General features: G+C 37.4%; 4 protein-coding genes across 5 annotated transcripts; all 4 read left to right on the top strand.

Moving 5' to 3' along the window:
* The first annotated feature begins 66 nt into the window (after positions 1–66).
* On the top strand, positions 67–3,627 carry LOC110175425 (serglycin-like). 2 transcript variants are annotated; one of them, XM_020941598.2, is made up of 4 exons: positions 67–235; positions 950–1,091; positions 2,772–2,974; positions 3,055–3,627. In XM_020941598.2, the coding sequence occupies exons 1-4, from the start codon at positions 97–99 to the stop codon at positions 3,150–3,152; spliced, it is 582 nt and encodes a 193-aa protein (XP_020797257.1). In that variant the 5' UTR covers positions 67–96; the 3' UTR covers positions 3,153–3,627. The 2 variants fall into 2 exon arrangements, with proteins under 2 accessions (XP_020797257.1, XP_055010849.1); XM_055154874.1 differs by having other exon boundaries at positions 82–133.
* An 881-nt stretch (positions 3,628–4,508) lies between these two features.
* Positions 4,509–9,152, top strand: vps26a (VPS26, retromer complex component A). The gene is made up of 9 exons (XM_020941597.2): positions 4,509–4,610; positions 5,573–5,722; positions 5,798–5,873; positions 6,415–6,571; positions 6,651–6,815; positions 6,901–7,007; positions 7,086–7,187; positions 7,256–7,365; positions 7,445–9,152. The coding sequence occupies exons 1-9, from the start codon at positions 4,608–4,610 to the stop codon at positions 7,559–7,561; spliced, it is 987 nt and encodes a 328-aa protein (XP_020797256.1). The 5' UTR covers positions 4,509–4,607; the 3' UTR covers positions 7,562–9,152.
* Positions 9,153–9,565: 413 nt separating this feature from the next.
* On the top strand, positions 9,566–13,415 carry supv3l1 (SUV3-like helicase). The gene is made up of 15 exons (XM_020941592.2): positions 9,566–9,961; positions 10,061–10,138; positions 10,227–10,334; positions 10,407–10,521; positions 10,586–10,754; positions 10,824–10,935; positions 11,021–11,098; positions 11,172–11,263; positions 11,362–11,542; positions 11,624–11,837; positions 11,945–12,044; positions 12,146–12,226; positions 12,312–12,488; positions 12,577–12,725; positions 12,797–13,415. Exons 1-15 carry the CDS (start codon positions 9,703–9,705, stop codon positions 13,176–13,178), a joined length of 2,295 nt encoding a protein of 764 aa, XP_020797251.1. The 5' UTR covers positions 9,566–9,702; the 3' UTR covers positions 13,179–13,415.
* Positions 13,416–13,550: 135 nt separating this feature from the next.
* Positions 13,551–21,070, top strand: LOC110175418 (hexokinase HKDC1-like). The gene is made up of 21 exons (XM_055154795.1): positions 13,551–13,759; positions 14,032–14,194; positions 14,308–14,465; positions 14,537–14,659; positions 14,751–14,846; positions 15,350–15,449; positions 15,533–15,716; positions 15,787–15,942; positions 16,009–16,236; positions 16,923–17,064; positions 17,134–17,266; positions 17,931–18,082; positions 18,168–18,287; positions 18,814–18,876; positions 18,965–19,064; positions 19,143–19,228; positions 19,291–19,451; positions 19,519–19,674; positions 19,761–19,848; positions 20,261–20,406; positions 20,479–21,070. Exons 1-21 carry the CDS (start codon positions 13,682–13,684, stop codon positions 20,615–20,617), a joined length of 2,772 nt encoding a protein of 923 aa, XP_055010770.1. The 5' UTR covers positions 13,551–13,681; the 3' UTR covers positions 20,618–21,070.
* Positions 21,071–21,648: the final 578 nt, after the last annotated feature.

Consider the following 21,648-nt stretch of genomic DNA (forward strand, 5'->3'; position numbering starts at 1 on the left):
CCACCTAAGGATGTTCAGACTCTTCTTTTTGCACAATCTAGTGTTGAGGAAACCATGACGCATTCAGGGGGCTGAGCTCTTAAACACCGAGTCTGGATGTCAAAAGCAGTTGACATTTTTCTTCACGCTGTAGGTACAGAAAGTTATTTCACCCGCGTATTCACGTTTTGCCGTTCAGTGAAGAAAATGATTTTGTTTCTCGTAGTATTCAGCCTCGCCCTCAGTGGTACACAGGGTAAGACGTCAATATCCCTTTGCTTCATTATCAGCTGTGTTAATTGGGTTGAATGTGGCGTTAATTTTGACCGGAAACAATGCGTAAAATTAGGCTACATCGCGCTAAATTAAAGTGTTCTATGCTCTTTGACTTACATGTAAATTCTACATCTGTGGACTATAACTTAGTAATGACTGATCAGTAAAGACTTTCTACTTGATAATTAAAAAAAAGAAAGAAAAGAAACATTATGAGTACATTTGCGCTTTGATCCATGTGTATTTTTTGTTATTTTAGAAGCCACAGCACAGTGTGTTTTGGTGTGAACCTTAGAATATGTCAGGGGAAAGTAGAAAAAAGTCCCTTTATTCACACGCACCAGATCACTCAGTTTCTGTTTCCAACAGTTTAGTTTCGATGTATGAATGTGATTTCATATAACTGATAGACTATAAAAGCCTAGACTACTAAAAGAAAAATTGCCCACTTTTTAATAAAAGATTGATAGATTTCAGCAACAAGAGTGCACTTAAATCTAGGCTCACACACAACTTCAGAACTTTTTTCAGCTTGATGTTTCTTGGGAAAAACTGTTACTTTTAAGAATAATGTTTACCTGACAGCATCCCAAAACTCAGAAATATTGTAATGTTGGTTACGAGGGGCAGAAACAGGCAAATATTTTGCTTGGTTTGAATAATGTATGTGATGTTACTTCCACTTTATTTCTAGGAGCACCAAGCACTGCAGTGTACAAGTTTGTCAAGTGTAACCCCGAAGGAGACCAAGCCAACTGCATCACTCACCAAAGTGCTAATATGGAGTGGAGTCGGGATTTACCAACAAAACTCCCTGCCTCTGCTACCCAGTACCTGTGAGTCCATACAGCTGCTTACTGAAAAAGTCCCAAAGTCACTTTTTGGATGAGCCACAATATGCATTCATGTGTTTGTCAGCAAGTATGTAAGTGGCAGGTACGTTTCCAAAAAAAACCAAAATAGGCGTCAGCATGGAGAGATAAAGAAAGAGACACTGTCCTATAGGCAGAGCTCATTATGAAAAAATACCTTTAGTATGGAAACATTAAACGTGTGAGTGAGTGAAAATGGGTCACTTGGTGTAATGGTTGTCTTATAATGGAAGGTTGTTTTTTATATCATAGCTCTGACCAGAGCTGACACTGTTGTTGTGTTCTTGAGCATGAATCTTCCTCCACATATGAATATGAGTGAGGAAATTATGAAGTTATGGTTAGTGGCCATTGCCACTTTCAGAAGATTGTTAAGCCTCTGAAGTACAAATGTATTTATACTTTATATTACTATTAGTATTATAACTGTTGTGTCAAGTTGTAATGTAGATTTGGACCAAGGGACCCTGACTTTGTTTTTTATACAAAAGTTGTGATTAAGGTTAAAGTGAAGGCACCCTTTGTTGTTGTTGATTGCTGAGAAAACCCAGAATGCAACATTTGCTTTGATATTTCTTCATTTTTATGTTTTAAAAATAACAACATATACTAATTGAGGACATCAGATAATCCATCCTTCACATTTAGTGTGTGAACTGCGCAATGTCCAATGTATCTGACATTCACAGTTACTTAGAAAATATTAATGTCAGTCCTTCCACTGCAGCCTGCGCAGGAAGTGAAGGGGAAGTGCTCAGAGGAAGTGTGGCTGTGACGCCTTGTTACACAGCTCCACTCTATTGTTCAATTTATGTATGCTCCTCGAACTACACCTTTAAAGATTTATTTATTTTTATTTAACCTTTATTTTACCAGGCAAAACATTAAGAACAAATTCTTATTTACAATGTTGGCCTGGGCAACATTGGGCAAAGATGCACTATGTAACTTTGTTGGTTGAGGGTCCGCTAACTGCTTGTCTGCATGTAGATTTTTTATTTATTTTTTTTGTATAACAATGTTTTTATTTATTTTTTGTACATTATCTTTCTTTTTCAAAATAAATAGTCATAAAATATATTTTAAAGTGTTAAAGTATGTAATAATTTAAAAAAAGCTTCACAAAGTCATCTTCAGCATCATTCGCCAAATTAAGATTCCCTACAAAAATTTTAAGAGGGCCCCACATATCATCAAACAATTTCAATTTTCCTTTTCTAATGCATGTAATGCATCTTTTCAAGGGGAAAACTATGAGAGATGTTATAGTTTTATTTGGAATGTTCCAAAGTATGAACTTATCTATCCCCATGGAGACAAGCAGATAATGTTAAAAAGCCAAAATGCTGGTAGCTCACAGTGAGAATGGATATTCTTAAGATAATTTCAATCAATAAAGACACATGTAATTGAATAAATGCAAGACAGATATGTTTAATGCTGTTGCAGGCAAAAAACATCTTCATGGAGGCAGTTAGGTAGTTGACGTTAGCCGATATAGTGGACTTTTGATAATTTACCAAGCTGAGTTGTTTAAGTGACTTGGTCTTCGTCATGACTATATTCCTACATAATGCTAAATTATACTATTGCAAGGTATCCACTTTCCAGACATTGCAGTGATGTTTTTAACTGTGTTTTCAGAGAGGCTGAGCCAGTGGAGGATGAACGCGATCCAGAGGAGGAGGAGGACCCAGTAGAGGAGGAGGAGGAGTTTCTGGGCTCTGAGGAAGGAGAGTCTCCCCTGGTCTACCTGCCTGAGGATGGCTCTGGAGATGGAGGCTCTGGCTTTATGGCCGACATCGACTCAAAAGAACTCTTGGACAAAAACTACAAGCCCAACAGAGGTAATGTCTTCAAATACACCTTCTATAGTTGTTTAAATATCAGCCTACACTTTTTCTGAGTTTTTTTGCTGTTGTCATAGGTGGCCGTAAAAACCGTACATGGGACTGGCTGGATAAACGAGATGAACAAAAACCAAGCAAGGAGGAGATGATGGAAGAGCACCTTCTTCATCAGTAAAAGACACATTTATGATTAAAAGGCCAAAATAAAATGTGTATATATTTTATATTCTACAAAGTACAATTTTTTTATATGGTCTACTGTATGCAGTGAATAAAATGTAAATTACACTGAAATGAATGAACAAACCAAACATAGTAGGTCTCCTCAAACATTTGGCCTTTATTAAATAATATTTTCTTTGCTTTCTAATACTTAAGTATTCCTTGTCCAGTACATTAGGCCTACCTTACACTTATTGCTCATGCCTCGAAGTGGAGTTTCCATAAATCTGTTGTATCTGGATCATTGCATATAAATTATTGCTTAGCCCATGTTTTTGCATTCCTAAGGGATTTGAACTTACTCAGTGAGAGTATGTAACGCTTCACAAATGCCTATTCTGATGTAGGCCTTTAAAACATGTGTATTCTACATGTTTGGCAGTTTGTAAGAAAATATTTTCTTCTAATAAATAATTTTTAAAAAGAAACATTTCATAATTGTTGTAATGTTGTCCTGCATTTTGATCACAAGGTAGACTAGGGCTACTGGTGTTTCATGAAAGAAATCATTTTTGAGAAATAAAACCAGCCAATAATCAGCCAATTTCTGCCATTTGTTTCACACAGTCAGTGAACCAAGTAGTGGGTCATATGTTAATAAACACTTAATGACACTGACTGGCCTGTTATTATGCTTTAAGTTTCATATCAAATCTAGGTGGAAATGTACTATGATTCCCTTTACTTTTTCCCTTTACTTTTTCCCCTTTACTTTTCCCTTGACTTTTTCCCTTTTGTTTTCTTTCTTACAAATTGTGTGTGTTGCGTATCATATGAAGTCATGTCTAGTGGGAGTGGGACCAAAGCATCTGCTGCAGTTTTTTCAGAGGTTTCTTACCCTCATCCTCTCAGAGAGAGAGAAAGAGAAAGAGAGAGAGAGAGAGAGAGAGAGAGGGAGGAGGAGGAGGGGGAGAGAGACAGAGAGGGAGAGACAGAGACAGAGAGACAAAGAGGGAGATAGAGAGAGACAGGGAGAGAGAGAGCGAGACAGAGACATAGAGAGAGAGACAGAGACATAGAGAGAGAGAGACAGAGACAGAGAGAGAGAGACATAGAGAGAGAGACAGAGACATAGAGAGAGAGAGAGACAGAGACAGAGACATAGAGAGAGAGAGAGAGACAGAGACATAGAGACATAGAGAGAGAGAGAGAGAGAGAGAGAGAGACAGAGACAGAGACAGAGACATAGAGAGAGAGACATAGAGAGAGAGAGAGAGATAGAGAGAGAGAGAGAGACATAGAGAGAGAGAGAGAGAGACAGAGAGAGAGAGAGAGAGAGAGACAGAGACAGAGAGAGAGAGAGAGAGAGCAGCCAGGCAGGTCACATGACACTCAGTTCTATGGTTCAGGCAGTACGGGCTTCACGGAGCAGGGCTAGCTGTTAGCTTCAGCTGACTACACGGCCGAAATGGTGAGTGCAAAAACAACAGATACTCCTCAAACCACGCTGAAATGCACCGGAATCTGCTGTTTGTCTTAAAGCATAGATTACTGTTTTGTATTTGATAATTGTTATTTAAACGTGACATGAAAGAAGCTAACACAGTGGTGACCGAATTAGCTAGTACGAGGCCGCCAGCGTTACTCTGACATATTTTGGACAGCAGCAGAGCAACACTACAATACACAGATTGAAACTGAGTTGCTATTTTATATTTCTATAACACTTTCGTTGGAAATAGAGTTAGTAATGTGATGTCGCAGATGTCAGCTGTTGGAGATCTGGTGTTGCTGTAGATGTGATTTAGCTGTATCACATTTATACTGTAAAATATTGCATTTGAGTAGTGAACTAAATTGTCTACAAAATTAGCATCTGAATCAAATAACTAAGTTTATGAGTAATTGTTTTAGCTGTTAAATGTATTAGTTGAAGATACTATTTGTAACATTTCAGATGGTTGGTTTCTTTCCATGGAGAGATAGGATTGCTTTACCAGGAATGATCCACAGTATAGCATTAAACTCATATATTTCCATGGAGACAATGCCACCGGGCCAAATTACAGAAGATAGGGGAGAGGCAACGCTGCTTGAATTCAATGCATTTTTTGGAACATAATAAACAATAACTGAATAAATACAAGATAAATACATTTAATGTTTGACTGTAGAACTTTGCAAAGCAAGCCCATATCTCTGATGATAAGCAGGTGACACGTTTAATAATGTTTTAATGAAATTGCATGTGAAGCAACACTGCATTGTCTATTTCAATTGAATTTGTGAGGAAAAATGTTGATGTTTTTAGCTCTTGGAAAAGAGCTGTGGTCGTCTTCTGTAGTTCTTGCATAAGTATGAATTTTAATTTTAGTTTGTATTTTATACTCACTGTGGTTGTTAAATGTATTGTGTTTGTGTTTATGCTTTCAGAGTTTCCTTGGAGGTTTGTTTGGGCCAGTTTGTGAGATAGATGTACTTCTGAATGATGCAGAAAACAGAAAGACAGCTGAGTTAAAGACTGAAGATGGCAAAGTGGAGAAACATTACCTGTTCTATGATGGGGAGTCTGTATCCGGCAAGGTAAAGTAATGCTAACATGTGTATTACTGACTAGTCAATTTATTAAACTGAAAAAATTATTACTTTTATTTCCAGGTGAACCTAAATGTAAAACAGGGGGGGAAACGCCTCGAGCACCAAGGCATACGTATAGAGTTTGTTGGACAGATAGGTGAGTTTGCTATAATACTCCAAAACCTCAGTAAATGCTAAATAAACATGTTAAAATACTATTTGTCAGCAGTATTTTCCTCAGATGGTTGAAAGGTTTAACTAAGCACGTGGTAGTCATGTGAAGCCATAGGGCTACAGTAGGGCAACAAAAGCATTGTAGTGAAAATAACTAATGGGAGATCTATGTTAAACTTCTTTGTAATCCACATTTGACCTAGAGAATGATTAGGCTTGTTGCAATAACAAATTATGAAAGTACAATGTATTGCCACTAAAAATATAAAGAAATGTTAGAATATTGACTCTAATTTATGACACCAGTATAACATTTTTAAAGCAGGATAATCCAAGTCCAATCTCATTTTACTGATATACAATACTGATGTAAAAGATAGGCCAAAGAAAATGTACACATAATATATATTGAGACCCCAAAACATTTTCTAGCTATCATTTATTGAACAACAAATTGATATTGTTATTTGTGACATTGGTCTGCTATAACAATGCATTATGGTAATCGTATGTTTGTATTTCAGAGCTGTTTTCTGATAAAAGCAACACACATGAGTTTGTGGACCTGGTAAAAGAGTTGGCCCTACCTGGAGAACTCACTCAGAATCGGAGTTATGACTTTGAGTTTATGCAGGTTGAGAAGCCGTACGAGTCCTACACAGGAGCTAATGTCAGGCTAAGGTATACATTTGTTTATCGTGGCTTAGTTATACTGATTTAGTATTAAGCATTCATTAAATTCTCCATTTTATTGTTGTAGGTATTTTCTCAGGGTGACCATAGTCCGCCGCCTTTCTGACCTAGTCAAAGAGTATGAGCTTATTGTCCACCAGTTAGCCACATACCCAGATGTCAACAACTCAATTAAAATGGAGGTCGGAATTGAAGACTGTCTGCACATTGAGTTTGAATACAATAAGTCCAAGTAGGTTTTAGCCATAGAAAAATCTGTATAATATATAATTTGATTTATATCTATCCTGTATGTATCTTGTATCCTTGTCTTTTAGATACCACTTAAAAGATGTGATTGTGGGGAAGATCTACTTTCTGCTGGTCAGAATTAAGATCCAACACATGGAGCTACAGCTCATTAAGAAAGAGATAACTGGCATAGGTAATAGTTCATATCTATATTATTCTTATACTCACAGTTTGTTTATTTAATTTGTGCATGTTGTTTTTTTCTTTCCAGGACCCAGTACTACCACTGAGACTGAAACTGTTGCTAAATATGAGATAATGGATGGTGCTCCAGTCAAAGGAGAGTCAATCCCCATCAGACTGTTTCTTGCAGGTAAATGAAATCTGTGCTCTCATTTGATTTTTATTTGTATCCAACACTGACCACAGATTCTCTTACAGGATATGACCTGACGCCCACCATGAGGGACGTGAACAAGAAGTTTTCTGTGCGATACTTTCTCAATCTTGTCCTAGTGGATGAAGAGGATAGAAGATATTTCAAACAACAGGTTTGTTCAGCTAAAAACACAATTGACTAAAAGGCTATCTATGAAAAATATAGATTTTAAATAATCTGTCTGTGTTTAGGAAATTGTTTTGTGGAGGAAAGCTCCAGAGAAATTAAGGAAGAGAAACTTCCACCAGCGTTATGAATCTCCTGAGCCCAGGACCCAACCAGTCACTGCAGAGCAGCCAGAGATGTGAAGCTAAAGAGACTAAAGCTGCACAAAGACTTTCTACCAGGCAGTCAGGCTGTAATGGCTGCCTGTCTCTAAGGACTAAGAAAATGGCGTATACATGATGGCAAACCCAGAGACACAGGTTCCACCATCTCACAGCTACTGTTGTAAGCTCTGATTCGTCCTTAACCTTATTTTGTCTTTTTCTAGTGAATGACTTTGCAAAATTGCAATGCAAAATTACAAAGCATTAATCATTACCATCTATGCTCTGAAAAGTATCCACTGTATACGGCTAAAGAGAGAACTGTTCTGAATGCTTTTAAGCAGGGGGCCTTCATGTGAGTGTATATTTCTGCCGCGTCTGGATTTCCTTGTGTTTTCATAATGGTTCAAATATTTCTGGCATCCATCCCCCCTCTCTCCTGTCGGTAATCTGGTTTGTTTGGTTATATTGGATAAGGCTGAAATTAAGGACAGTTGTAAGGGATCAGATCTAATGAAATTACTATTTTAAATACAATAAAAAAGTAAATACATTTAACTTGTCTTAAATGTATTAATTAAGCAGATGAGTAAGCCCCCTTCGGTCGTCTTATTTATTCAACAGCTAGTATGATTTCTTTGAATTAACTTTATTGCTGAAATGGTGTCACATTTTGTTTAGTATATCTTATACACAATATAAACTTTGAAATGACTGTTTGATGGTTTATTTTCACTGATCTTAACAGGTTTTTTTTTTTTTCTTGAGAGAAGTCATTTTTATATGAATATAATTGCAGTCTTCCAGCACTAACACTAAATATAAACACTAGACTATACATTTATCTATGAAAAATGAGAACATGTGTTTTCTACATTATGAAAACAATAATATTAATGCTTACACATGTGTTCTTTACAACCAAAATTGTTTTATCTGCAAGTAATTCAGAATAGTAAAGTTAACTGTTATATGTAAGTACGTTCTCATTGGCCCAACAGGATATTAGAAAGAATACAGACCTCTATGGATAAACTGTGATGCATCATTCTTTCTTTGTAAAAGCATGAGTTGCTGTACACATGTCTGATTGGATTTATAACAGTTGTGTATGTGTAATAAAAATGGCTTACACCTGCCATTATCTGCACTCAACTTCAGTAAAGCCCCAAAAAGGTGCCACTGTGAACCCCAAAAGGGCAGTTTATGTCCTGCTTTAAAGATGCACGCACACTGTTGAAGTCACTGAATGCTTGTGTGAAGTAATGCTGAGCTGATTCTTTTGCACTTTCCAACTGTTAAACCTAAAGGGGGGTCATTAAAAAGACACGCCGCTATATCTACCACCACTTAACATTTGTCTCTTTGCAACTTATTTGTACCGCAATTACTTATTTCATTTTTCTTGTTACTACATGATAAAACAGAGTATGTTTGTAACTTTGCATTATTCTTGTCATTAGCAATTTTGTTTTATTTTTTGTCCCATATTGTAAAGGTAAAATGCCAAAAATGTCAGCTCAGCTCAATTTATTCTATTGCATGTAAACCAACCATGTCAAATCAAACCATGAGTGTGCATTTGTGTATAATAAATGTATATAAATAAAACTTAAACAATATAGATAAATGAACTCATCAATAAATGCAATTTATATTAAAGATATGTGTGCGTTATAAAGTGCTATTATATAGTCATAAATTTGATCGGATTTGTTCCAATGTGGAAACAGTGAGTTTATTTTATTTTTTCTTGACTGATTTTTGTAATCATAACATCAGAATTACAAAACTCTTAAAGCTGGACCTTAAGGGGGTAAAAGGATAGAAAAAAGGTGTCCCAAATAATGCCTCCCATTAAACGAGAGTACTTTAAACACACAATAATGTGGCTGCTGTGTTAATATATATTGAGTTGCCATTTGTGTGGCAAATAGGACAAACACTGTAACAGTAAAAGAAGCCAAGTTGCGCAGCAGTTTTGTGCATTTTTTTGTGTACAGGCGCTTTGCGGACAGCTAAACACAAATGGGGTCTTGGTCCACGTTGCAACAGCAGGAAGTGAAGGCTCGACCTCTGTGATGTTGTGGAGTTTCACATGTTTCACAGTAATGTAGTAATTATAACATCCTTTGTTAAGTGCCTTCCATTCAGCAACAGTACCGGAGAAAGTGGCGCTCATGGCGGCCTCTGTAAACCGCTGTGTGTGCGCTCTTTCACGTCTCCAGCGTACATCAGGTCGGGCTCATCTGTACGCTGGTGCTGCCTTGTCAGTCCCACGTCCACGAACTGGACCTGTGGTCTTCACCAGGGCTCGGTCCTCTGGCAGCTCCTCCCCGAAACCTCCGGACACTTCGCTGTTCGTCCCGGTGGCTCTGAAGACCGACTCATTCGCAGACGCAGGTGTTGGAGCAGAGCTTACACAGCCCTTGGATAAAAGTGAGATAATATCTTGTCCTAAACAATAAATATAATAAATAACGTGTGTTGTTGCTTTAAATATTAAACATCAGTCTATTTTCTCCATGATTGAACCAGGTGAACTTTTAAAAGTACTAAACCGCTTCTATAAAAGAAAAGAGATGCAGAAGTTGGCAGCAGATAATGGCCTCGATGGTGAGTTTATTGTTGTTTCTCAGTGTATTTGACTCAGTGTACTTTATGTCTTCACATAACGGGTCTTATTTCGGCGTTGCGTTTACAGCTCGACTGTTTCATCAAGCCTTCATCAGCTTTAGGAAATTTGTTTTGGAAATGTCATCTCTTCCTGCGGACCTGCACATCGTTCTCAGTGATGTTTGCTGTGGAGCAGGTTTGTCTTGTGTCAGATTATAGTGTGATTGTTAAAATTTTTTAGTCAACAAGTTTTCTTTGTTTCTTAAAGGTCATATAGATGATCTTTTCCCATACTTTATGCGCCACTCCAAGCAAATCTTCCCCATGTTAGACTGCATGGATGACCTGCGAAAGATCTCAGACCTCAGAGTCCCAGCCAACTGGTAAATTTACCACAAATGCTAAGCATTGGCAAACAGACTGATCCTAGCAACTTTTATGTTTCAGGTACCCAGAGGCCCGTGCAATCCAGAGAAAAGTAATTTTTCACGCTGGTCCCACAAATAGCGGCAAAACATACCATGCAATTCAGCGCTATCTAGCTGCCAAATCTGGAGTCTACTGTGGTCCTTTGAAACTTCTGGCTCATGAGATCTTTGAGAAGAGCAATGACGCTGTGAGTATTACTGTGTTTTCAACTCTTAATCCTGAACTGTTTTTTATTTTGGTTTCTTTTGGGTGTTAGGGTGTACCATGCGACTTGATAACGGGGGAAGAACGAACATTTGTGGATCCAGAGGGACGGGCATCTGGTCATGTTGCCTGCACCATTGAGATGTGCAGCGTCACTACATCCTGTATGCTTAAATAACAAAAATGAACGATCAGTTGTTAAGTGCTACTTCAGTGCAGTAGTTTTCTGTTTTACTGTTTTGTATGCAGATGAGGTCGCTGTCATTGATGAAATACAAATGATTCGAGATCCGTCCAGAGGCTGGGCTTGGACTAGAGCCCTGCTGGGTAAAACAAATACATTTGTATTTCATAAATGTTTATTTTTAGCATCCACAAATAATTTTGGCAAATGTTACAGGTCTTTGTGCTGAGGAGATTCATGTGTGTGGGGAAACAGCTGCAATAGACTTTGTAAGGGAACTAATGTATACCACTGGAGAAGAGGTGGAGGTGAGATGTCCCAATAAATAGTTTTTATACTATACATTTTGTCTTTCTTTGTATTCCTATTTTGTATTTCTGTAATTACATTTTGTATTTCTCTTCAGGTTCATAATTACCAGCGTTTGACTCCATTCTCAATCTTGGATCAAGCTTTGGATTCATTAGACAATTTGAGACCAGGGGATTGTATTGTTTGTTTCAGTAAAAATGACATTTACTCCATCAGCAGACAGGTAGAGGCTCGAGGTCTCGAATGTGCTGTGATTTATGGGAGTCTACCTCCAGGTGACTGCTTTTGCCTATGGTTTTTAATAAATTTTTTTGTTTTTTTATTTTTAAGTAATAATTGATTATTTGGTGTTATAGGTACTAAACTGTCCCAGGCCAAAAAATTCAATGACCCTGAGGACCCCTGTAAGATACTGGTCGCCACAGACGCTATTGGTATGGGACTTAACCTGAGTATTAAGCGTATCATCTTCAATAGTCTAGTCAAGCCAAATGTGAATGAAAAAGGAGAAAAACACATGGAGACAATCAGCACCTCACAGGCTTTGCAGATCGCTGGTCGAGCAGGCAGGTCAGCTATGAACATTGTCCTACAAGCCTTCATGCATGGGATTAAAATAAAACAAAAACAGACATTGTGTGTAGATGAAATAATTGTATTCCCTAATGCGCTGTCAGGTTCTCCTCAAAGTTTAAAGAAGGAGAAGTAACAACAATGCACAGAGATGATCTTCCTGTCTTAAAGGAACTTCTGAGTCAGTCAGTGGAGCCCATAGAGGTGACATCATTGGCCTTTGTTGTTGTATTGTTTTCTAAATTTGTTTAATTGCTCAAGAACTCTTTGAAACTTCTCTTTATTTTTCTCTCAAATTGTTTCAGACTGCAGGTCTTCATCCCACTGCTGAACAGATTGAGATGTTTGCCTACCATCTTCCTGATGCAACACTGTCTAACCTTGTGGTGAGTGTCCCCAGTTATTCTTTCATTGCTCTTGAACTCTCATATCTGAGTACAAAATGTGTATAAATTAATTTATTTCCCACAGGACATCTTCGTGAGCCTCTCTCAAGTGGACGGCATGTATTTTGTCTGCAACATCGATGATTTTAAGTTTTTGGCTGATATGATTCAGCATATCCCTTTAAATCTGAGGTCTCGCTATGTCTTCTGTACAGCCCCAATCAACAAGAAACAACCGTTTGTTTGCACTTCTTTTCTAAAGGTGATAGCTTTAGACTCTTAATACATAAAATCTGATTATTTTATTGACAAGTATTGTAAAACAACCACATTTTGTATTGCTTTTTTAGTTTGCTCGTCAGTTCAGTCGAGACGAGCCACTGACATTTGACTGGGTGTGTCGTCATATTGGCTGGCCTCCGCTCGCACCAAAAAACATTAAGGATTTGGTGCACTTAGAAGCAGTACATGATGTTCTGGATCTTTATCTCTGGCTAAGGTATGCTTTTGTAATAACCGTTTTGAAATGTGACAAAAGACTCTAATAATGCGCTTCTTATCCTTTTGTAGTTACCGATTTATGGACATGTTTCCAGACACAATATTAATACGACAAATCCAGAAAGACCTTGATCAAATTATTCAAGATGGAGTTCGAAACATCACTCGTCTTATCAGAGCATCGGATCCTGTTACTGTCACTGACCCTCTCCAAAACGCCAAACCAGACCAAATGGCCGACCGTGGTCTTTCTCTGAAGGTGCAGAGAGGGAGTAGAGCTGCGATCGACAGCTCACTGACCAGCCGCCTTGTAAGAGACGGCCTCCTGACTCCTGATATGATTCAACAGCTGCAGAGGGAATGGTCCAAAGAATCAGACACTGCAAAACACAGTGCTCTTACAAACAGTTTAAAAACTGACAAAGGAAAACAAAGGAAAAAGAAGAAATAGAAGAAATTCTGCATATTATGGTCATAATGCCTCCGTGAAAAATTATGTTTGCTTATTGTATCATGTTGAACTTGTTTAAAGGTCACCCACAGCTAAACTAATAACATAGAAGAATTTATTTTTATAGTTAAAATTGTGTTATAACTTGCACAATAACTCAAGGGATTACAGCATGTCAACCATTTTATTCAATAAAACCTTTAGGGTATATTGCTAAATAAATATATATTTAAAATACTGCGTATAGTGTACATAATTAGTTGTATTTAAATGTGTATGAATTTCAGAGGAAATATCTTATATTTTGCATGACAGAAGAACATATAGGAGCATAAAGTGAGAGAAGAGGGATTGGCTTTTTGTTAATCATTGAGTCGGGTCAGAGATTACAGTGTACAGCTGTCTCAGGGGGACAACACAACATGCACGTATGAATTCAAGGGTAGAAAACAACTCCTGTTACCTTTTTACATTGATTTAGTAAAGGTTTTTTTTTTCCTTTTATGTATTGTAGCACCATGTTGGCTGCCCATTTAATTGCATTTTACCTCTCCAAACCTCAGGAGGACCCCATAAATAAGGTAAGATTGTTGTGTGACTAGTGCATACCCTGAACTAACAAACAAATGCAATATCTAAAGGAAATACTGGAGACAACGCTGATTGTAGGAGGTGGAGATCATAAGATCACATTTGACCTGCAAACATGTTTCCTGTTTTGATTGTATCTAAAAGATAAAGCAGCCAGTCTAGTGACACCAATGAGTTCATCTAGATCATTTAGAATTTATCAAATGGAGCTGAAATGCAAATGTTTTGGTCAAACTCTTTATGCAAACTAACTTTATTTTAGGTAGATGGATTTCTTCGAGCCATGTGTCTACAAGAAGAACAATTAAAAGATGTCTCAGTCCTGTTTGAGGCTGAAATGAAAAAAGGGCTTTCATCAAAAAGCAGAGCTAGAGCTGCAGTAAAGATGCTCCCAACACATGTGTGCTCCTCCCCCTATAGCTCAGGTCTCACTACCGCCTTATATAAATCACATGCAATTAAACATCTGCATTATTGGCCACATTCTTTTTAATAATTAGTTAAGTTGGTGATTACAAAAGCTGCACTTTTGTTCCAGAGAAGGGACAGTTTTTGGCCTTGGATTTGGGTGAATCAAATTTTAAAGTTCAGCAAATTGAACTTGGTGATGAAGTTGACTATAGATGTAAAGAGGTGAAAATACAAGAGAAAATAGTTCCAATTCCAAAACAACTTCTAAATAGCAGAGCAGATGAGGTGAGTCAATAGAAACATTAATCAATAAATGTAGAATAGAATAAGGCTGTAATTTATTTGTTTTTCTGTAGTTATTTAACTTTGTTTCAAGATCCTTAAAACAATTTATGCATGAGAAAAACATAGGTTTTGTGAGGAAACACGCTCTGGCCTTCACCTTCTCTTTTCCTTGTGAACAACCCACCTTAAACCAGGTAAAACTCCTTTATTTTGCCCATACACCAAAATAATACAATAAAAATTATTGAGCCTGTAACGATGTATGATTTTTAATTTTCTTCTCAGGGACTCTTGGTAAACTGGACTAAAAATGTCAGAACTCCAGGCCTTCAAGGAAGAGATGTTGCTCATGCTCTGAAAAGTGCAATTGAAAGAACAGGGGTAGGTGGCTATGTTTTGTTCAAAAATAGTATAATTTACAGTAAAGAAGTAATAACAAATGAAATAACTATTGACATAGATTTTGATTAATTTTTTTTTTAATTTTAATAAAATTTAATAAAAAAAATTTCATTTATTTAAATCACTCAACAGTCAATAATCACTCATGACTGAAAGTTCTACTATTTCAAGTACAAAAACCTTCTCTCTGGGCTTTACCATAGACCTGGGCATTGGTGGTGGTATAAACTGCCTCTGTAGCCGCACTTAATGTGGGGTTGACGCTTAGCAATTGAAATGTCTTGCTCAAGCACACAATGGCATAATGAGCTGGTTGTTACCCGGTGAACCATTGGCAGTCATAAAGTGCATGTTTAAAGCCCGGTGCTGCTTTTCAAAAAACAATACCATAAATAAATCTCCCTGTTATTTCATGCAGCCTGACCATGCTGCAACTCTTGCTGGTTTTCCTAAAAATCACAAATGGTACTTGACCATTACAGGGTATGGATATTGACATTGTTGCACTGGTGAATGATTCTGTTGCAACTATGATGACTTGTGGATTTGATGACCCTGAGTGTGAAGTTGGGCTCATAATTGGTTAGTCCTTTTCTACTTTTTAAAATTTGGTTGTAGCCTACATAATTGTGTTATCAACAGTTTGTTAAATGTCGTATTCATAGGATCAGGCACGAATGCATGTTACATGGAGGAGCGGCGTTACATTGACTTAGTGGAAGGAGACGAGGGCCGAATGTGCATTAACAGTGAGTGGGGAGCATTTGGAGATGATGGAGCTTTGGACAACTATATAACTGACTTTGACATAGAGCTAGATGCAGCATCCACCAATCCTGGAAAACAAAGGTTAAGAATAACACAAATGATGAACCACACTGCTAAAAACCTGCTATAACTTTCTGTAAAACATGCATAGCTTTGAAAAAATGGTAAGCGGCATGTACCTGGGGGAGCTGGTAAGACTGGCTGTATTAAAAATGGCCAAACAAGGACTTCTATTTCAAGGATCTGTGCCAAATGCTCTGAAAGCCAAAGGGAAGATTGCCACAACACATCTAGCTGCCATAGAGGAGTAAGTTTTGATTATTTTGCATTTGTTTAGATGGGTTGTTTGATGAATGTACTATATATCCCACAGTGTTCAAAGAGGTCTTCAAAACACCAGAGACATCCTCATGGGACTGGACTTAACCCCCTCTGTTGAAGATTGCATAGCTATTCAGCGTGTGAGCACTATAATAACCAAGAGGTCCTCTAATCTAGTGGCTGCATGTCTGTCATCAATCTTGACTCGGATCAAACAAAACAGAAGATCGACACATGTTACTGTAGGTGTGGATGGTGAACTCTACAGAAGACATCCACAGTAAGTGTAATCTCAATCATTTTACAGATGCACCTAATAACTTTTCTGGTTTGGGGTCCACCTCCTGCTTCTCTCCATGGAAATATAATTCTGATTAATAATAACTCAAGTTCTATATAGCGCTGATCAACAAACCTGGCTGAAATGCTCCTTAGTGTGGCATTTAACTTACAGTATCTCAGTATCTTAATCTTACAAGTAGTGAAGATTTGAAAAACACACATTATTACTGTGATTAGGATTGACCTTTCCATAGATCTGACTAAATTTATTGTCATACCCTATGGCATTTTATTTTTGCTTGTACGTAGACATTTATCTATTTATTCCTTATTTGACACTAGTCTCTTGATATTTTTTCTACTTATTTAGAATTTATTATTATTGTTTATATTTGTTCTCTTTGTTATTAAAATATATTGTGATGTGTGAGCTACTGTGTCCTAGTAATTACCCTTGTGGCAAATGAAGAACATCTCCGCAGAGACAAGACAATGCCTTCCTTCCCCTCCAGCAAGACCAAGACATTTACAAATATATATGTGTGTGTGTGTGTGTGTGTGTGATCTTACACAAATGCTCAACTTCCTTCAGCAATCTTTAGTTGATCCTCATTCCCAAAGCAGTTACAAGAATTAACCACTAGAGGTCATTAAATGTTTACTCTAAAGTCAGTTCATTTGCAGATATTCCAAGCGCCTCCAGAGGGCGGTGCAGAGGTTGATCCCTGACATCTGTGTGAGGTTTGTCACGTCTCCTTGTGGCACTGGCACAGGAGCCGCTCTCATTACAATGGGAGCTAAACATGCAGCATGGAAAAGGCAACAGGTGAGTTTGTAGCGTTGAGTCCATCATCAACAACAATAAGTCAACTTTTATACTTTGATTCTGTGAAAGGTTGATGAGACGGTTCATTTGTTTAAACTAAGCCAAGAGCAACTCGTTTTGGTAAAATCAAAGATGACAGCAGTGCTTGAATCTGAAATGAAGATGCTGCCCTCAATTATTTATCATTTACCAAATGGTACAGGTATGAAAATCTGGTAACCCTTTATAATAACAAAATCTTAACTGACCGTAATAAAGCATAAAGAAAGACTTAATGAATATAATGAACAAATAGTTTATTAAGAATGATTCAGCTTGGTAACTACTTAATCCTATATTACACAAAACTGAGTCTTGTGAGCTGTAAGCCATGTTAGAATGTTTTTACCTCATCAAAAACGTACTTGGAGTCGTGTTGTGTTTCATGTTTGAGTAATCATTTATTATTAGTCTTCCTCTCTCTGTTCAGTTGAGATTGGCAATTCCAGTCTGAAATTATTCATATAGTTCTAGTGAATGGAGTTTAAAAACACAGTGGAGTGCTTTCTGTGTGAGAGAAGAACTCAGCCAAAATACGTAGGATTTATGTGTTGAACGTGTGAATGAAACAAAACACAACTTCAAGTATGTTTGTGATAAGGAATCAACACTATAACTTAGATCAGAAATTAGTGCAATATGGGCCCTTGAATTATTACATTAACTCCTAACCCCTTAATTAAATAGTTACTAAGCCTGATTCTTTTATGATTTTAGTCTTTCTTCACACTTTATTAAGTCTGTAAATGATGGAGTATAAAATGTTACCAAATCTGATCTCAAATAGGCATGAGGGAAATTATTATGAATTTCAACTTTACATCTAGAGTCAGGACAGTATCTCGGTTTGGAGCTGGAGAAAACACATGTCAGGGCTATGCTGGTGAACATCAGAAATGGTCGGCCTCTACACCACACAAACCATCATCACAAGATCTATGAAGTTCCCCTGCAGCAGTTACACAAAAGTGGAGAGGAGGTTGGATACTCATCAGATGTGCAAAATATGCCATTGTTTTATTGTATTGCTTTAAATTTGATGAATATATTTGTTTTTGTTGCAGTTTTATGACCATGTAGCACAGTGCATTTCTGACTTTTTGGATTTTGTCGGCATGAAAAACACTTGTCTCCCAGCGGCCCTTACAGTTTCTTTTCCTTGTGAGCAAACAACAGTTGAAAAGGTGAAAACTAATGTCCTTCAGAACTTAAAGTTGCACTGTGTAATTTTTCTGGTAGACTGTCTGCTGTCTGCTTCTATATGGACATGTTATTGCTTTGTACCGAACTAGGGGAATGTTCCCCAATGTGGTTATTAAACCTAGCAGTGTCCATGGAGACAAATAGGAAACACCATCAAGCCAAATGACAGGTCAGATCTGTAGAAAGGCGACCCTGTTCACAGTAACAGTGCATTATTATTGTGAGCAAGATTGCCTTTCCATAGATCTGACTAAATGTCATAGACTGTATACGTTTCTAGGCCAAGGAATAACATTTCTCCATAGACAAGACAATGGCAAGAAATCAAGCAAGATGTTTACATAGTGCACCTTTACTTAAAATAACTAATAATATTTCTTAGCAATAACTGCAAAATGCAAAATAGATATGTTTAATGCCATACTGAGGAACACTGCAGACAAAGAAATAGCATCCCCATGGAGACAAGCACAATGCACCACTTTTATGCTGGACACTGTGTTGAAGGCCACAGACTGTGAGGGGCAGGACGTTGTCACCATGCTCAGAGAGGCCATAGACAGACGTGCTGTGAGTTACACGAGGACACAGTGTTAGTTAAACATATTTGGGTCAGATGTTTTTTTAAATTGCTCAAAACACTTCTTATTTTTCATAGACTTTTGACTTGGACATAGTGGCAGTTGTGAATGATACTGTGGGGACCATGATATCCTGTGCTTACGACGATTCTCAGTGTGAAGTTGGACTGATTGTTGGTATAAGACCATTTTCAGCAAACAGTGCTTTACATGTTTTATGGGCTTATGTGAAGTGTGTCGTTCTGTGCTTTAAAGGAGCTGGGGTCAATATTTGTTACATGGAGGAGTTGAAGCACATTAAATTTGCATTTAGAAAAGAAGTCTTCACCAAAGTTAAAGAGGTAATGGGAAATAAATATTTTAAAACACTTTCTGGTTGTATCTGCTTGTGACACTTTTACAGAGTGATATGACGTGTGCAGAAGAAACAGGAGACACAAGTAAACAGAGGATGTGTATAAACACAGAGTGTGGACGACTTGGGGAAAATGGGTCCCTTAATGACATAATAACAACTTATGACATTCAGGTGGACTTAAACTCACAGCACCCTGGAAAACAACGGTATGAAGCATAACATGGAGAACATAGAGATCCAAACTAAATATTACTTTTGTTATTTGTGTTTCAGATTTGAGAAGCTGACCAGTGGGTTGTATGTGGGGGAGGTTGTACGTCAGGTTCTGCTAGATTTGACCAGCAGGGGTCTTCTGTTCAAAAATGATGAGAATATTGCTTTGAAAACACCCGGGTTGTTCCATATTAACTCTCTGTCGCAAATAGAGAGGTAAGACTCAATGAATGCGATGTGAACATGCACGTGAGTTTCAAAACACTTAAGAGATCACTAAAAATGTTGTGTTGTACCCCTAGTGGTCGTGTTGGAGTGGTACAGGTCAGGTCTATTCTCCAACAGCTGGGACTTGAAAGCAGCTGTGATGACAGTGTTTTTGTTAAAGAGGTAATTTATACTGAATGTGTGCTTAAAAGCTTAAAAATCATTCAGAAAAGAACAACGAAAAGAAACTAAATGGCTGAAGTTAAAGAAAGAAGGAATAAAAGCAAAAGAAAAATTTAACTCAGAATTAAATTTTTCTTTAGCTCTGGATCATACATGGACAAATGAGAGATTACACGGAAGAAGAAATCATTAACAAACTTTATAACTTAAAATTGACCTTCGTCACTATAAAACAATGCTGATCACAAATATAATGGAAAAGTTATACCTTCAGGCACAGACAGTACAAAAATGTCTTTCAGTTGTAACCTCACCCTAACCATTTGTAACACGTTTTAGTGGTGACATCACTTTGGCAAATTATGGCTGCAATAGTTTCCTGCAGTCATGAAGGGGATTTCTTATTGAGCAGGTCTGTTGCGCCGTGTCACGTCGCGCAGCTCAGCTCTGTGGAGTGGCGGTCGCTGCTGTAGTTGATCAGATGAGAGAGAATCGAATGGAGGACAGTTTAAGCGTTACCGTGGCAGCAGACGGAGATCTTTACAAAATGCATCCTCAGTGAGTTTGTTGAAATATTTTACTATTTACTATATTTTACTATAGAGTTACTGATGTGTTTGTGTTTAATAGTTTCTCTAGAATTCTCAAAGAGACAGTGAAAAGTCTAGCCCCTGAGTGCACAGTGACCTTTATGACCTCAGAAGAAGGAAGTGGGAAAGGAGCCACTCTTATTGCTGCAACAGCCAGACCGAGACAGGAGAAGTCATAACAACGTCACACCATTTTTCTTAACCTTTAAACTGGTCTAAAATTCAAACAAGTCTAGATCCTGACCTGATTCTGGGTGCCAGCTGTCCAAAGCTCCTGTGCATACTGCCTCTGGTGTATGAATTTGTGTGTCAGTTGAGATTTCCTCTCAAATTTTGGTAACTAATAAAATAAAAGATGAATGTTGATAACTTATGTTTAAACAATTAGTTTAGGTTCTGTTCATGCAGTGGCTTGTGATGCCTGTCTGTCTTTCTGTCCATCAACATTATTTTGCTCCACTTGCTGGCTGACACATTGTATTTTACATAATCTGAAATGAAAACAAACCCCCAGCAAACACTTAAAGCTCCTATATTATGCAAAACTGACTCTTGTGAGGTTTAAGCCATTTTATAATGTTGTAACCTTTTCATATATTATTACATAAATTTATATATTTTTGTTTCATTCACACGTTTGATTAACCCTTTATTATTAATGTGTCTACATCCAAAGCTCAAGATGCCCTGTTCCACCTTGTGATGTCATGAGATGGGAGTTTTTGAAGTTTTCTAAATTATTCTAGTGAAAGTATGTGGAAAATTGTATAATATAGGATCTTTGAAAATCTTGTGAGAAAAGCTCTACAGTAAAATCGATAAATTACAACTAAACACAAGTTTATGTGAAATAACATTATATATAAATACACACAATAAAACTATATCCAAAGGAGGTAAAATATAAATAAACCTTGTCTGAAGCATCGGTAAAGTAGCTATAGGTGCAACTTTGTTCTTAGCGCTGTCCTGTGAACTAGCATTTAATCTGAGCAGGATTAGGATGTGACTAGGCAACAGTCCCAGAGCACTGTCACTTCACCTATAATCCCACACTGTGTGGTGATGACCTGCTCCAGTTTCACCGCTAGAACTCACAGTACCTCTTTGTTACTGGACCTAGAAATATCCAACCTGGTGTTAATCATATACACAATTTAAATCATAAATTGTATAAGGAAATTGTAAATCTTGTGAACTAAAGTATTTT

This window comes from Boleophthalmus pectinirostris, unplaced genomic scaffold (genome assembly GCF_026225935.1).
Source record: "Boleophthalmus pectinirostris isolate CB_2022bp ecotype Guang Dong unplaced genomic scaffold, ASM2622593v1 HiC_scaffold_19, whole genome shotgun sequence".
NCBI classification, from domain to species: Eukaryota; Metazoa; Chordata; class Actinopteri; order Gobiiformes; family Gobiidae; genus Boleophthalmus; species Boleophthalmus pectinirostris.